The 13,144-nt window shown below is 42.6% G+C and overlaps 1 protein-coding gene across 1 annotated transcript; it reads left to right on the top strand.

The window, feature by feature from the left end:
* Positions 1–2,308: 2,308 nt before the first annotated feature.
* Positions 2,309–11,553, top strand: BMP10 (bone morphogenetic protein 10). The gene is made up of 2 exons (XM_012750053.2): positions 2,309–2,682; positions 7,172–11,553. The coding sequence occupies exons 1-2, from the start codon at positions 2,349–2,351 to the stop codon at positions 8,107–8,109; spliced, it is 1,272 nt and encodes a 423-aa protein (XP_012605507.2). The 5' UTR covers positions 2,309–2,348; the 3' UTR covers positions 8,110–11,553.
* The last annotated feature ends 1,591 nt before the right edge of the window (positions 11,554–13,144 follow it).

Below are 13,144 nucleotides of genomic sequence, written 5' to 3'. Positions count from 1 at the left end.
GGAAGCTCATGTCCCCTTCCTGTACGCATGAAGCCAACCTCCTTTCTCATCCACCCTAGCACAGGGGTGGGGTTTAAACACCTTTGCTAAGCACGCATTTCAAGATGTTGTAGGCACTGAGAAGTGGTCATTTTCCTATTCTACTTTTTAATCAGCCAAAAAATGTAAACATTTTGATGGAGAAAGAGCTCCAGATACTTAACCCCATAGTTTCTCTGTCATCAAGTATAGGGAAGCCAGTGAAGTCTCAGTTACAGATTTCCGTGCCTGAGAATGTAAAGAACTAGAACTCTGCAATGCGGGATGCCCGTCTCTCCTCCTGACCTCTGAAGCCAGTGTGCTCAGGGGTTACAAGTGCCACCACTTACGCGGCTGTCCTGTGGCAGTTATGCGCACATGCCTGCCGTTCGGAGTCCTGGAGTGTGCGCTGACATCTGTGTGTGCGTGAGGATAAGCGGGTGTGTGTTTTGATGCAGGACATGACACCGCGGCCTCGCTGGTATGCTGTCAGAAACCTCACGTTAGAATGTACCACCTGAAGAACGGCATGGCCCTTGGACTCACTCACTTGCGGACTTGTTCAGGGCATAATTCATTACCAGTCTACAATTATCTTTTCACTATAGGAGCAGAAGCCTGAATCAAAATTCAACATTGAATTAAAATCAACAGCTACTAAATAAATGGACAATTAACAACTACTAAACAAAATAGAATTCTTTCTATGGTGATTCAAAAAAAATTGCTGTGAAATTTCACATTTTAGGAGGAGAAAGACTCAGGAGATGACTACACACCTGAGGGAATCTAGAGAAAAAGGCTAAGTGGATATATTGAAGCTAACTGATGAGGGTGGATATAGGAAAAGTTTACTTAGAGATTAAGAGAGTATTCTAGTGTACCAAAGGTATGGCCATCTAGGTATGGCCCTCTGAATACAGTGCCAGGATGCCTGAGTAATCGCACAGGGTGTGCACTGAACAAGTCAGAGAAATAACAGTACTACCACCTAAGGGGGAAAACCACCCCCAGATGTTGTCCCCAGGGCCACCTTGATTGCACCAGGGCTGCAATTGCCACTAATTAGGGCGGGAAATATGATGAACCTAATTGTCTTTCCTAAACTGATTCTACCCTTGATCAATTCTACCCTTGGTTTTTCAGACCAAGGCATTTGGCATTTTTCACCTGCCTAGTAATGCTGTTTGCTGAACTTTTGCTGAAGCCTCTCAATGACTGATGTAGGTTAGTCATAAAGATGAATTTGGTGGAGATTGCAGTCATATTAACAATTCATTGCACAGGTGCAGGAGGACCTGAGGTCTATATCTAGCTGCAAATTACTGTCTGCCTCCTGCCTCCAGATGAAGCCTTTCAGCATTATTGCCCTCACCCTGCTCTAGTAGCGTAGTGTTTTAAATGTGTGATTGCTTTTTCATTAGAGTCAGACTGCCTGGGTTCAAATGGTAGCTCCATCACTTTGCAGCTTTGTGACCTCTGGCAAGCTACGGAACCCCAGTGGCCCGTATATGTGATGGGAATAATTAATAGCCTGTTATAGGAGCCCATTAGATAATATATGGAAAGCACTCAGTACAATGCCTGTTTGTAAGAAGCACCTAATACATTTTAGTTGCCATTATAATTAAGCACTTGCCCTATTTCTCAAAAGCCATTTTAGGCAGATCAAATCTGTAGGAAAAAGGCTATTGATCATGAAGTTTGTTATTTTCCTGTTTCTTAAATGCACACTTCTAAAAATTTATATAAATTCATTTATATCTATTAATTTGGGGGTGTTGGATATTTTGTTTGTCTTCAGAAATGTTTATTTAAGGATATAAGTCTTATCACTCAAATTAGTATGTATCACCATTGCTGTATATTACATTGATTCTTAATAACTATTATATACATATGTGACACTGCATTCCGTAAAAGCAGAATTTGGGCATTCCTGCTGAAAGGAAGTGAATTAAAAGGGAGAGAAGCAGATCCTTTGAGAGGAGAAAATTGTCCTATCTCTCAACCAGTGTCAGAATGTGGAAATGTTTACAAAATGCTCATTAAAAGAAATAGGAATTGCAAGATAGAAACAAAATCTGGTGCAGAAGTTTACACTAAGGAGATAAGAAAGGCTAGGCCCCTATAGGGGATTTTGCTATCCAATTACTGCAACCTGACTTTTGGGGGTAGAGGAAGAGTGGGTAGGGGGAGGGAGAGAGAGAAAGAGTTTCCAAACTTGTCTCCAGTGACAGGAGACATTTACGCTCCGCAAGATAAAACTGCCACTTAGAGCCCAGGAGCGCTAAACCTTCCTGGGTTGGCCTGGGGGCTGGAGCGGAGGCATGGGTTCCCCAGTCCTGCGGCTGTGTGCTCTTTTCTGCCTGGTGGTTCACTCCGTTCCTGGCAGCCCCATCATGAGCCTTGAGCAGTCGCCTCTGGAAGAAGATATGCCCCTCTTTGATGATGTCTTCTCAGAGCAAGATGGTGTCGACTTTAACACACTGCTACAGAGCATGAAGGATGAGTTTCTGAAGACATTGAACCTGTCTGACATCCCCACCCAGGATTCAGCCAAGGTTGACCCACCGGAGTACATGTTGGAACTCTACAACAAATTCGCAACGGATCGGACCTCCATGCCCTCTGCCAACATCATTAGGAGTTTTAAGAATGAAGGTAAGTTTACATTTCTCCGATGAAATTTGTCTTGGCTTTTTTTTTCAAGAAGAGTAATCTTATAATGCATGGGAATGATCTAGATAGAAAAGGGTGCATATATCTATGTAAGGGTGTGTGTACACACACAGATACACGAAATCAATGCACATTTTGATCTATATACCATGTATGTGGTCACTTCGGAAACTCAGAAGATACTCAAAAATATCTTTAATCCAAGGCCACAAAATGTCTATCAATTTGGCGTCATAATTGAGTCTTTATAAAATTTTGATTTGAGCACCAAGGAATATAAAGAATTAATGTTGGTCTACTGCAGTATCTTCGTCTGCCATTTTCCGGATAGGCCTCAATTTGAATTTTGGCTGTTAATTGACTACAAAATTTGTCAACTTCTGCATAGAATGAAAATGATTTAAAAAAACCAGCAAGTGTGATTTGTATTTTGTTCAAACTTTGGATGAGTTTCTATTATGTGACCTTAAGAAATATCCAAAGAGGATGGAAACATGTGTTAGAGAGTCTTCTTAAAATTGTGTTGTGTTTGGTGTGTCCTGTGCATCCTTGAAGCACTGTTTATGGTTTCTAGGAAGCGTGCATGGACTGTTCACAATCCAGCTTATCATTTTTGTCTTTATGAAGAGCAATGCACAAGCTTTAAATTATTGGTGAGAAAAGTGTGCTTCTTCCCTCAGATCTTTAAACTCAGTAATTCAATTTAATGAACTAGCAAGTTAATCCTTTGCTTAATATGGTGCTAGTAGGCAAAAATTTTTTTTTAAAATTCTGATATCTAGATTATAGTAGAGGCTATGAGTCCAAAGAAATGAATTCTTTAATATTTATCAATTATGCTTTTATGGTCATTAACCAGATATAAAGAGGTTTTCTATTGATGTTTGCCAGATGTTCTTGAAAGCAGAAAGGCAGTGGAAGAAATAGCTCAGGATTTGGAATTTTGAGAGCTGGTTGACTTAGTAGTTGCAGATAATTAGCTTTATCTCTCTGAGCCTCAATTTCATCTATAAAATGGGAATAATAATATCTACATAGCACAGTGTTCAAAATAAAAAAGCACCCCATTTGCTATGAAGTGCTGGGCAAACTTTAGTGATTATTAATGACTTACTTAATGTTCTAGGCACTGGAGTAAATGTTGAGTAGGTATTTAATCTCTAAGATAATACTTGCCTTTAAAATTTAGTTGATTGCCAAAATTTCTAGTTGGTAACATATATCTAATGGAATTAGCAAGCTGAGATTACATATTTATTTTGGAGGTGAGTTTTAATTAAAAATGAAAAACCTCTTCCAGTGGGAACCCTCCCTAATACTTCTCAGCACTGAGCTCAAAGTGTCTGGTTCAGGGTGTGAGTGGGAAAATGTTGTTTGCATCCCCTGGGAAAACAGAATTGTTCTGTGTTCTCACTTTTCTTATGGAGGATTTGGATGATCTGGGCCATGGTATAGAGTTTATGGTGCTTGTTATTACTGGAGATCAGCGAGGGCAGGAGCATATGGACAAACCAGCTGTCTGCACTTCTCACTAGGCAACCCAGTTGCCCGCACCTCTGCCATTCTAGGGTGGAAATGAGCAGCCTGAGGACAGGAGTCCTTGCACAAGTCTTGTCCTGCTATTGTTTCTCTTCTGACCCTTTTGGTGTGTCCAGGGCAGCTCTCTAGGAAACAAAGGCCAAAAAAAAAAAAAAAAAAAAAAAGCCGACCTAACTCATTTGGGGAAAACAAGTGCCACCCCCAAATCGGGAAGAGTATGCACTCAATTCCTAGCCTACTTCATCTTTCCCTTGCCATCTGGGGACGTCAGTTCTCTGCATCAAGGCTGTATTTCTTCTGGTGCAAAATAAATGGAGGTTCAATGCCTACATTATGGAGTCATTGTGAGAACCAAATAAGACTATGCCTGCAAAGCACCTGGAATGTGAAATTTGTCAGCAAACATTAGTTCTCTTGCCCTGAAATAGAACTCCTCCCTCTATTGCATACTTCATTTGCAGTACATGCACAGACTTCACAGAGAACTTATTTTTTAAAACAGCTTTATTAAGGTGTAATTGATATACATAAAGTCACATACATTTAAAGAGTATAATTTGATGTGTTTTGACGTGTGAAGCTATTCGTCGAAACCATCACCACATTCAAGATAGTGAACATATTCATTACCATCAGAAGTTTCCTCATTTGCCTTTGTAATTCCTTCCTCCCACCACAGTGAGCTTTTATTCTACACTTTTCCCATAGTTGGAGCAATCATCCCACTCCCCCACTTTTGGTCTTGTCATTTTCCCTGTCCAAAGAGAATCAAGTCTCCTCGATTCTTATCATGGGAGGACAACTCCCAAGCTACTTCTTCTCTTTCTTACCCAAGAGGTCAATGATATAGTAAGAATATATGCCATGCCCATAACTCAATTTGGTCTGGTCCCCAGAATCATCAACTAATGAATATTTTAAGGCACTGCCTCTGTTTAAGGCATCATGGTAGGACAGAGATATAGAAGGAAGTGAGCCATGGTAACTGCCACCAGGATGATGGCAATCTAGTGGGGAAGATCCGTTCATAAAAAGACAAGTGAAATACAAGGATGTAAATGATAGGGTTAAAGGACAGACATAGAGAGTAAGTGCTCAAGTGACTCAGAGAGGAGTGAACTTTCAGGTAGAGGAGTGAGGAAAGGAGAGTTTCACAGGGAGAGGGCAGAGATGTAAAGGTGGAGGTGAGGTGAGGGGACTTTCTAAGGGTCAGAAGAACATATCCAAAGGTGCAAAGTACAAGAGAAAAAGAAATATTTTGGCAAGTGGTAAAGATATCAGTGTACTTGAAAAAGTAGGGTTTGCAAAACCATTTAATTATTCAACAAATATGAATTGAGCAATTGCAATGTTCCAAGGACTATAGAGCATGAATAGGGGCTATGGCTGGATCAAGAGGTTGAGACTTGTATATCTCTGGTCTTAAGAGCCATGTCAGTGAGTTTAAATCATTCCATAGGTCAGTATTTCCCACTGGCAATGTGTAAGATGATTTTAGGTGGTGCCCAGAGGCTATGAATCATGTGAAATCATTCTATATTTTTACTAATGTAGATTTTTAAAAATGCTCATAAGTATGACATCAATATTCCCCTTTCATGAATGATATTTCTTAGGATAGTCTAAATGAAGGAATAAATGTAAAATTGTCAGATCAAGTTAAAGAAAAATATTAAAAGATTGTAGTCTGGAACACGGAGCCCACTGAAATCATTGATTAGGTATATAATTGGGAAAGTGCTGCCAACAATGAAAGAGGCCATAGAACCCATCAATTGCATCTTTGTAGTCATGAAACCCTTAGATAATCTGGTGAAAAATGCCCTCATGGATTCCCTATAGACACATATTACCTGAGGCAAGTGTATAGGAGCTTTGTGCTCACTGTAAAATTCTCAGACAGGAAGTCAACATAGTAATAATATGTGGAGGTGTGCTACTAAGAGACTAAACAACCTTTAAAAAGTTGTTGCATAAACATTCTTGAACCATTTGAATGTGCTAAACTCCATGCCAGGTGCTGAAGGGTACAAGACTAAGGCAACCAATCTAGCCCCAAGATTCATTTCTCCCGTTCCTCCTTACAGAAGACCACATGACCAAAAGTCAGCTGCTGTGATCCTTCTGCTTTATGGCTGTCTTATTGACCTTGTCAGGCTTTGCTGTCTAGAGTGAGGGTCAGCAAACTTTTTCTGTAAAGGGCCAGAGAGATAGTAGATGCTTTAGGCTTTGTAGGCCATAGGTTCTCTGTTGTGACTATTTAACTGGTCCCTTGCAGTGCTAAAGAGGCCATGGACAATACAGAAAAATGGATGGGGCTGTATTCCAATAAAACTTTATTTCCAAGAACAGGTGGCAGGCCCAACTTGGACTATGGGCTATAGCTTACCAACCCCTGGTCTAAACAGAGTTCTTGCAGGAAGACCAGTGCCCAACCAATTGTGTGGGATTTCTACCGATTCACTCACTACAAACACATATATGAAAAGCCACGGATTCCTCATCCCTGAAAAGCTTCAGGAAAAGAACAACCTCAACATGTCCCATTTGATAGCTCTTCAATGGTTAGAAAAACTGGGGACTTGCCCATAAAATCTCCACGTTCCCTCTCTGTTCTGTAATTCTGTGGCTGATAAGCTACTCAAGCAAGGCTGGCTGAGTTATATCCCAGTCATTAGCCCTCATTTTCCATTTTGGTCTTGGCAGCTTAACTCCCTTGGGCGTTCTACCAGTGACCTTTCAGTGTTTTCTTGTGTCACAGAATGCTGACATTGTGTTTGTTTTCATTGATCTTCTCCCCTCATTCTCTCTGTATGAAGCTTCCCGCAGGGGCAGGCCCTCTTGTTACATAAATAAGCATCTGTTTTTCTCTGAGTCAAACTGCAAATCTGACTTTGGCAAATCTCTCTGTCTTTTCTCCCCCCGCCCCCAGATCTGTTTTCCCAACCAGCCAGTTTTAATGGGCTCCGAAAATACCCTCTCCTCTTCAACGTGTCCATCCCTCACCGTGAAGAGGTCGTCATGGCTGAACTCAGGTTGTACACGCTGGTGCAAAGAGACCGCATGATGTATGATGGAGTGGACCGGAAAATTACCATTTTTGAAGTACCAGAGAGCAGAGGGGACAAGGGCGAAAGGAAGATGCTGGTCTTGGTGTCAGAGGAGATCTTTGGGACCAACAGCGAGTGGGAGGCTTTTGACATCACACATGCCGTCAGACGCTGGCAAAAGGCAGGCTCGTCCACCCACCAGCTGGAGGTCCACATCGAGAGCAGACGCGACGAAACCGAGGACGCCAGCAGGGGACGACTGGAAATAGACACCAGCGCCCAGAATAAACATAACCCTTTGCTCATCGTGTTTTCTGATGACCAAAGCAGTGAAAAGGAGCGGAGGGAGGAACTGAATGAAATGATCGCCCATGAGCAACTTCCAGAGCTGGACAACCTGGGCCTGGATGGCTTTTCCAGCGGACCTGGAGAAGAGGCTTTGTTGCAGATGAGGTCGAACATCATCTACGACTCCACCGCCCGCATCAGAAGGAACGCCAAGGGAAACTACTGCAAGAGGACCCCACTCTACATCGACTTCAAGGAGATCGGGTGGGACTCCTGGATCATCGCTCCACCCGGATACGAAGCCTATGAATGCCGCGGCGTCTGCAACTACCCCCTGGCGGAGCACCTCACACCCACAAAGCATGCGATTATCCAGGCCTTGGTCCACCTCAAGAATTCCCAGAAGGCTTCCAAAGCCTGCTGTGTGCCCACAAAGCTAGAGCCCATCTCCATCCTCTATTTAGACAAAGGTGTTGTCACCTACAAGTTTAAATACGAAGGCATGGCCGTCTCTGAATGTGGCTGTAGATAGAAGAGGAGTCCTGTGGCTTATTTAATAACTGTAAATGTGTATATTTGGTGTTCCTATTTAATGAGATTATTTAATAAGGGTGTACAGAAAACAGAGGCTTGCTGCCATAGGGAAATGGGCAGGTCAGTGTGTTGTAGGAAATGCATATTTTGCTATCCACTCTAGTCCCTTCCAATCTGTTTCTCTTTGTTCTTGCCGTTTCTTGGCAATGCCAACTCCATGTCCTCTTGAAATCAACCCCTAAGCAAAATGCAGTGTCGAAAGACATTTGTGTATGTGTATGTGCACATACATGAACTTAAGCAAATCTTTTGGTCCTGTAGAGGCAGATTATACTCACACACATGCATGACTCACTCAACGTGCATATATTAAAGGCCAATGGTATGTTCCCAGTCACCTCTTCTCTGAGTAGGATTTATGACAAGATAGTTTGCATCAGGACTTTAACCATCCTAGGAAGTGTTACATTCCCTGAATACCCTGGAAGTGTAAGTGTAAGCTTTTGTCAGTTGAGTTTCTGCTGTTGCTCAGAGCAGCAGGACCTGGTAAAGGTCGCTTGAAGGGAGGGGTTATTCCATACAGAAACCAAACGGCTCCAAAAGGCCTTAAAGGTACAACAGCAGAGAATGAGCCCATGGGGGACCAATGTGCTCCAGAGGGCAGCGCCTGGCCCAGGCAGGAAAACAGGAGGGACTTCGGTATGAAAGGTGCTCGGGAGACAATGGGACAGCACGGCCGGCCATGTGTGTTGGCCACCACTGCTGCCCAAGGTAGAGGGAGGGGACGCACTTGAAGGGGAGAAGGGGAAAGGATACAGATGCCATCGTCAGATGTGTCTGTAAAATCACAAGCAGCGCTAAATGGAGATTATCGTTGCCCCTGGAAGAGTGATATTGGGGCCATCAGTGGGTCTGCAATGATTCATAATTTGAGATGGCCACAAAACTCACAATCCCACCTATGTGGAATAGCGTCCACTTAACAGCACGTGCGGGGGTGCCTGTGCATCTGCGTGCCTGGCTTTGGACCGTTACGCTTCCTGCTCTCAGTGCAATATGGTGCATCCTTTATACTGCATGGTACACGATGTGTACGCACAGACTCCTGGTACTTTTTATCCTTTTTAAAGGATATATAAAGTAAAACCTCAGCTGACCAGGACAGTTCTGGTTAGATAAAAATCGAACAAAGTTTTCTTTATGTTTAAAATACATGAGAGTGGTATGCTGGTAGATGCCTTACAATCGGCAGCTTGAGGTGGGAAAAAGCCCTGATTTGTGGATTTCAATGATGTAAATGCCTGTTTCAAGCTTCCAATGTGATGCCAACTAGCTTGTAAGAGTCCTGAAACCTTAGTGAGCTCTCAGGAGCCATGCACTGGCTGCGGCACACTGCTGACATTAGCACGCTGAGACTAGAAGCTAAGGAGGTGCCGGCTCTGGCTTTCCACCGTGCAGGCTGCTGGCTTTGCCCCGCTTCTGGAGAAAGCTTGTCTTGAGCACTTATAGCCACTCTTCTGTTACAGAGATGTGCAAATCTGGGCTGTCGGCAATTAGGCTGCATATAACTAGATCTTTCTCTGCTACCAGTCCAGATGTAAAACTGCATTTCTGTGATTTTCTTCTTCCCTATAGAAAGGAGTGCAGCAAGCCACATATTGGTCATTCAAATGTTGCCAGTTGTATTTTGTTGTTGTTGTTGTTGTTGCTTTCTTCTTATCAAAAAGTGAAAAGGCACAAACTGTAGAGGAGTTCTCCCTGCTCCTGCAAGCCCCTGGCAGCACCTGCAACGCTTCCACTTCACTGCGTGGATAGGAAGCTATAAAATTGTCCGATCTTTAGGAGAGTAGAGCTTACTAATGTCTCCTCTGGTCATAGACTTTCTGCTATATCCCACGCCAATCTTTTTTTTTTTTTTACACACTTTTATGGTAGAATTATCATCATTGAAGTTGAGAAACCTAAATGACTCTTGAGGAAAATTGTAGCAGAGGGACTTGGGCAGGCAACAATCAAAATACTCATGTAAAAGTTTCCAGGCTTCCTACTATTTATTGACTGATATATTTATTTTTGTAATATAATGTAGAATACCAAATATTTTATTTTTATGTCTTTGCTTCCCTCTTGGATAAAATAGTCTTCTGTGCTTTTCAAGTAGAACCCTTTCTCAGAGTATAGCTCACTGGCAATACATAGTCTGTATTTTCATCCCTCTCTCTTTTTGCATCAAAGTGTTCTACTATTTTTAGGAGTCTTGCTGAAAGCTTGCCATAATTTTTGTATATTTGTGTCTCATAGGCATGCTGTGAGCCCCTTCGTATATTTACTGATTTGTAAATAATGGAGTTTTAACTGAAGTGTAGATGTTCTAGAAAATATTTAACCAATACATTGTCATGAAGTTCCATGAAGTGACATTGTCGGTTTATGATGAGAAGCAAATGTTGTCAGGCTATGAGGGGATATGACTGCTACTCAGTGAGCAGAGGCAGTACTGAATTAGCTCTTTTAATCTCCCAAAGCAAGTACTTCTTCTCTGAATGTACCTATGGCTTTCACCAACCCAGCAATTTAGAGACCCAATCGGTCAAATATGTTTGTATCTGGACCACCTACTCTGTAAGTGTCAAAAGCGTTAATTTAGCGATTTCTGAAAGAGTCAGCTTCAAAGTGCCTAATTCATTCCTGGTGTATAATTTTTGGTCTGGGAAATTAATGATAAAAACTTTTTCCAGAACTATTACTAAATGTTTTAGTATTCTTTAGGGTTTATATTCTTCAAGTAAAAGATATTCTCACCGAAATGAATTTTATATATTATTTCTCACTGGATTTTCAACAAACCACGAAGTCCAGCAGTGTTTTGGCAAAACCATTTGCAGTGAGTTTCTAACACAGAAGAAGGGATATGGCTCTTTTTAAGGACTGTAGATCTTTTGCCAGAGTCACCATGGGTCATCCTTAGCTCTTTGCAGTTCTGCAAGCTCACGTGTGGTGAAAAGGGAAGTGCTACTGTGATTCTACATTTTTTTGCTCCCCAAAAAGGACATTTGATTTCCTATATTAAATGGAAGGAAAGTAGATAGCACTGTGCACTAGCAGCATAAAAAGGTGTTTCTGCATGTGGACATGTTTTCATAAGCTAATAACCCATCAAGGAATGACTGTTTGTTGTGACCCACATGTTTCAATCACACGAGCACTGGTTTGGTGAGCACCTGGCCTGACAGTGGTGGGGTGACCACTTTGCTAGTGTCCATCTAACCAGCAACCGCGGACGTGGGAAATCAGCTCTTATCACGAACACACCGATCAGCATGTTCAAGTTCTCGGTAAAACCTGTTCTTTATTCGCCAAATAGATGTAGTGATTATAGGACTAAAAGGAAGGTGGAAATAAATGTTTTACCCTGTGTTCATAAACTAAATGTGTACATTCAAAGTTGTCTTGTTAAATAAAATGGAAACATTATTTTGGTGATAATTATTTGCAGCTTATTTTTCCTTGAGACGAAATAGATTTTTGCATTCCTCTCTCTCTCTCCCTCCCTCTCTCTCTCTCTCTCTCTCTCTCTCTCCCTCTCTCTCTCTTTTTTAATGTTTCTGCTTCACATTATGCATCCAGCTGGAATAAAAAAACCAGATATTAGTAAAGAATGGCCTGAAGAAGCAGTAAGTTGTTTTGAGCTTCTAAGTGATCTCACTAGAGAGCAGGATTCAGTTGTCACGTGGCTCTCCCATTTTACATGACTGTGTAAATCCCATGAATGCCACGGACATACGCAGAAAACCAAACTGGCTGCTTTTTGTCAACAACTGGACAGTACGTCTTCTTTGAATTCTGAATGAGGCAGATTAGGGGCGACAGGCCTGGTCAGTAGACAGACACTGCTGCCTGTTCTGGAAGGAAGTTCATTCTTAGGGCAGAATGTGGGATTTGAAGGGCACAGAGACAGCACGAGGTAGAATAAGACTGCTTCCATCAGACAGTCAGCCTGCATCCCTTTCGAGGGGCGGTCTCTGGTGCGCTGGCCGGCGGCTGTATCTGCCAAGTGTGTCGGCGGGGAGTCCAGCCCTCCTGCCTGGCTGAGCACCCACACACAGGGTGAGGCGAGTTGTAGCCACCGAGGAACAGAACCTGAGAACCCAAATGGAGCTTAGCCCAGCGCTGGATTAAGAGGCCCGAAAAGCCATGCTTGTAACTTGGTTTTGAATTCTTTAGCAACTTCTTCATTCTCTTCCGTAAACAACTTCATTCATGGATGCGTCTCCCAGAGCGGGGTCTGGAGCCAGTCTCCACGTGTGTGGCTGGACCAGGCCACGGCGGACCAGACGCCTTGTTCTGGGGTTTCTTTCCTACTGACACAGCGTTGGGCAGACACGCGGTTGCAAGTTATTTTGGGGGTAGTTTGTTTACAAAGTAAGAGAAAGCTCATATTATTTTATTTTCAAAGCTCATATTACACATTTAATAATACGTTAGAGGTTCTAATGGCGCTCCTAATGTGAATCGATCTTCGTGGTGTTGTGGGAAAATAACGCCATGAGATTGCTGCATGTGACTCTGGTCACACGGGTGAGAGCCCACTTTTGCACAGAAGTGACTATTTGTAAATAAGGGGCCTATTTGGAGAAGGTGAGATCTTGTTAACTTGGGTGGTTATAAATGGATTATGTGGTTATCTCCCGACTCACTCTCCCAAACTGTCAGGTTACAAGAAACAGTTCCTGCCCTCTCTTAACCTTGCTCAGACCGTTCACACAGACCTAAAGTAGCTCAGCGCATCCCAAGAACAAGGCCCAGAAATACATGGACACCTCAATCCATTTTTACTCTCAAGTGTGATTGTGAGAATCTTTAAAAAAAATTTAAGGCACTCAGTTCAGACTAAGATCCTTGGATGGGACCCTTGAAGCATCACTGTCCCATCAGGGGTCGGTAGAAAAGTTTCACCCACAGAACACCTGGGCCAACTTCCTTGCACACTGTGGGAGGGTTCTAGAAAATCTAGTTCTCACCCCTTATTAGTA

Source organism: Microcebus murinus, chromosome 3, assembly GCF_040939455.1.
Source record: "Microcebus murinus isolate Inina chromosome 3, M.murinus_Inina_mat1.0, whole genome shotgun sequence".
Classification (NCBI taxonomy): domain Eukaryota; kingdom Metazoa; phylum Chordata; class Mammalia; order Primates; family Cheirogaleidae; genus Microcebus; species Microcebus murinus.
The sequence above is the reverse complement of the archived record's forward strand: the minus strand, read 5'-3'. Positions and strand labels throughout refer to the sequence as shown.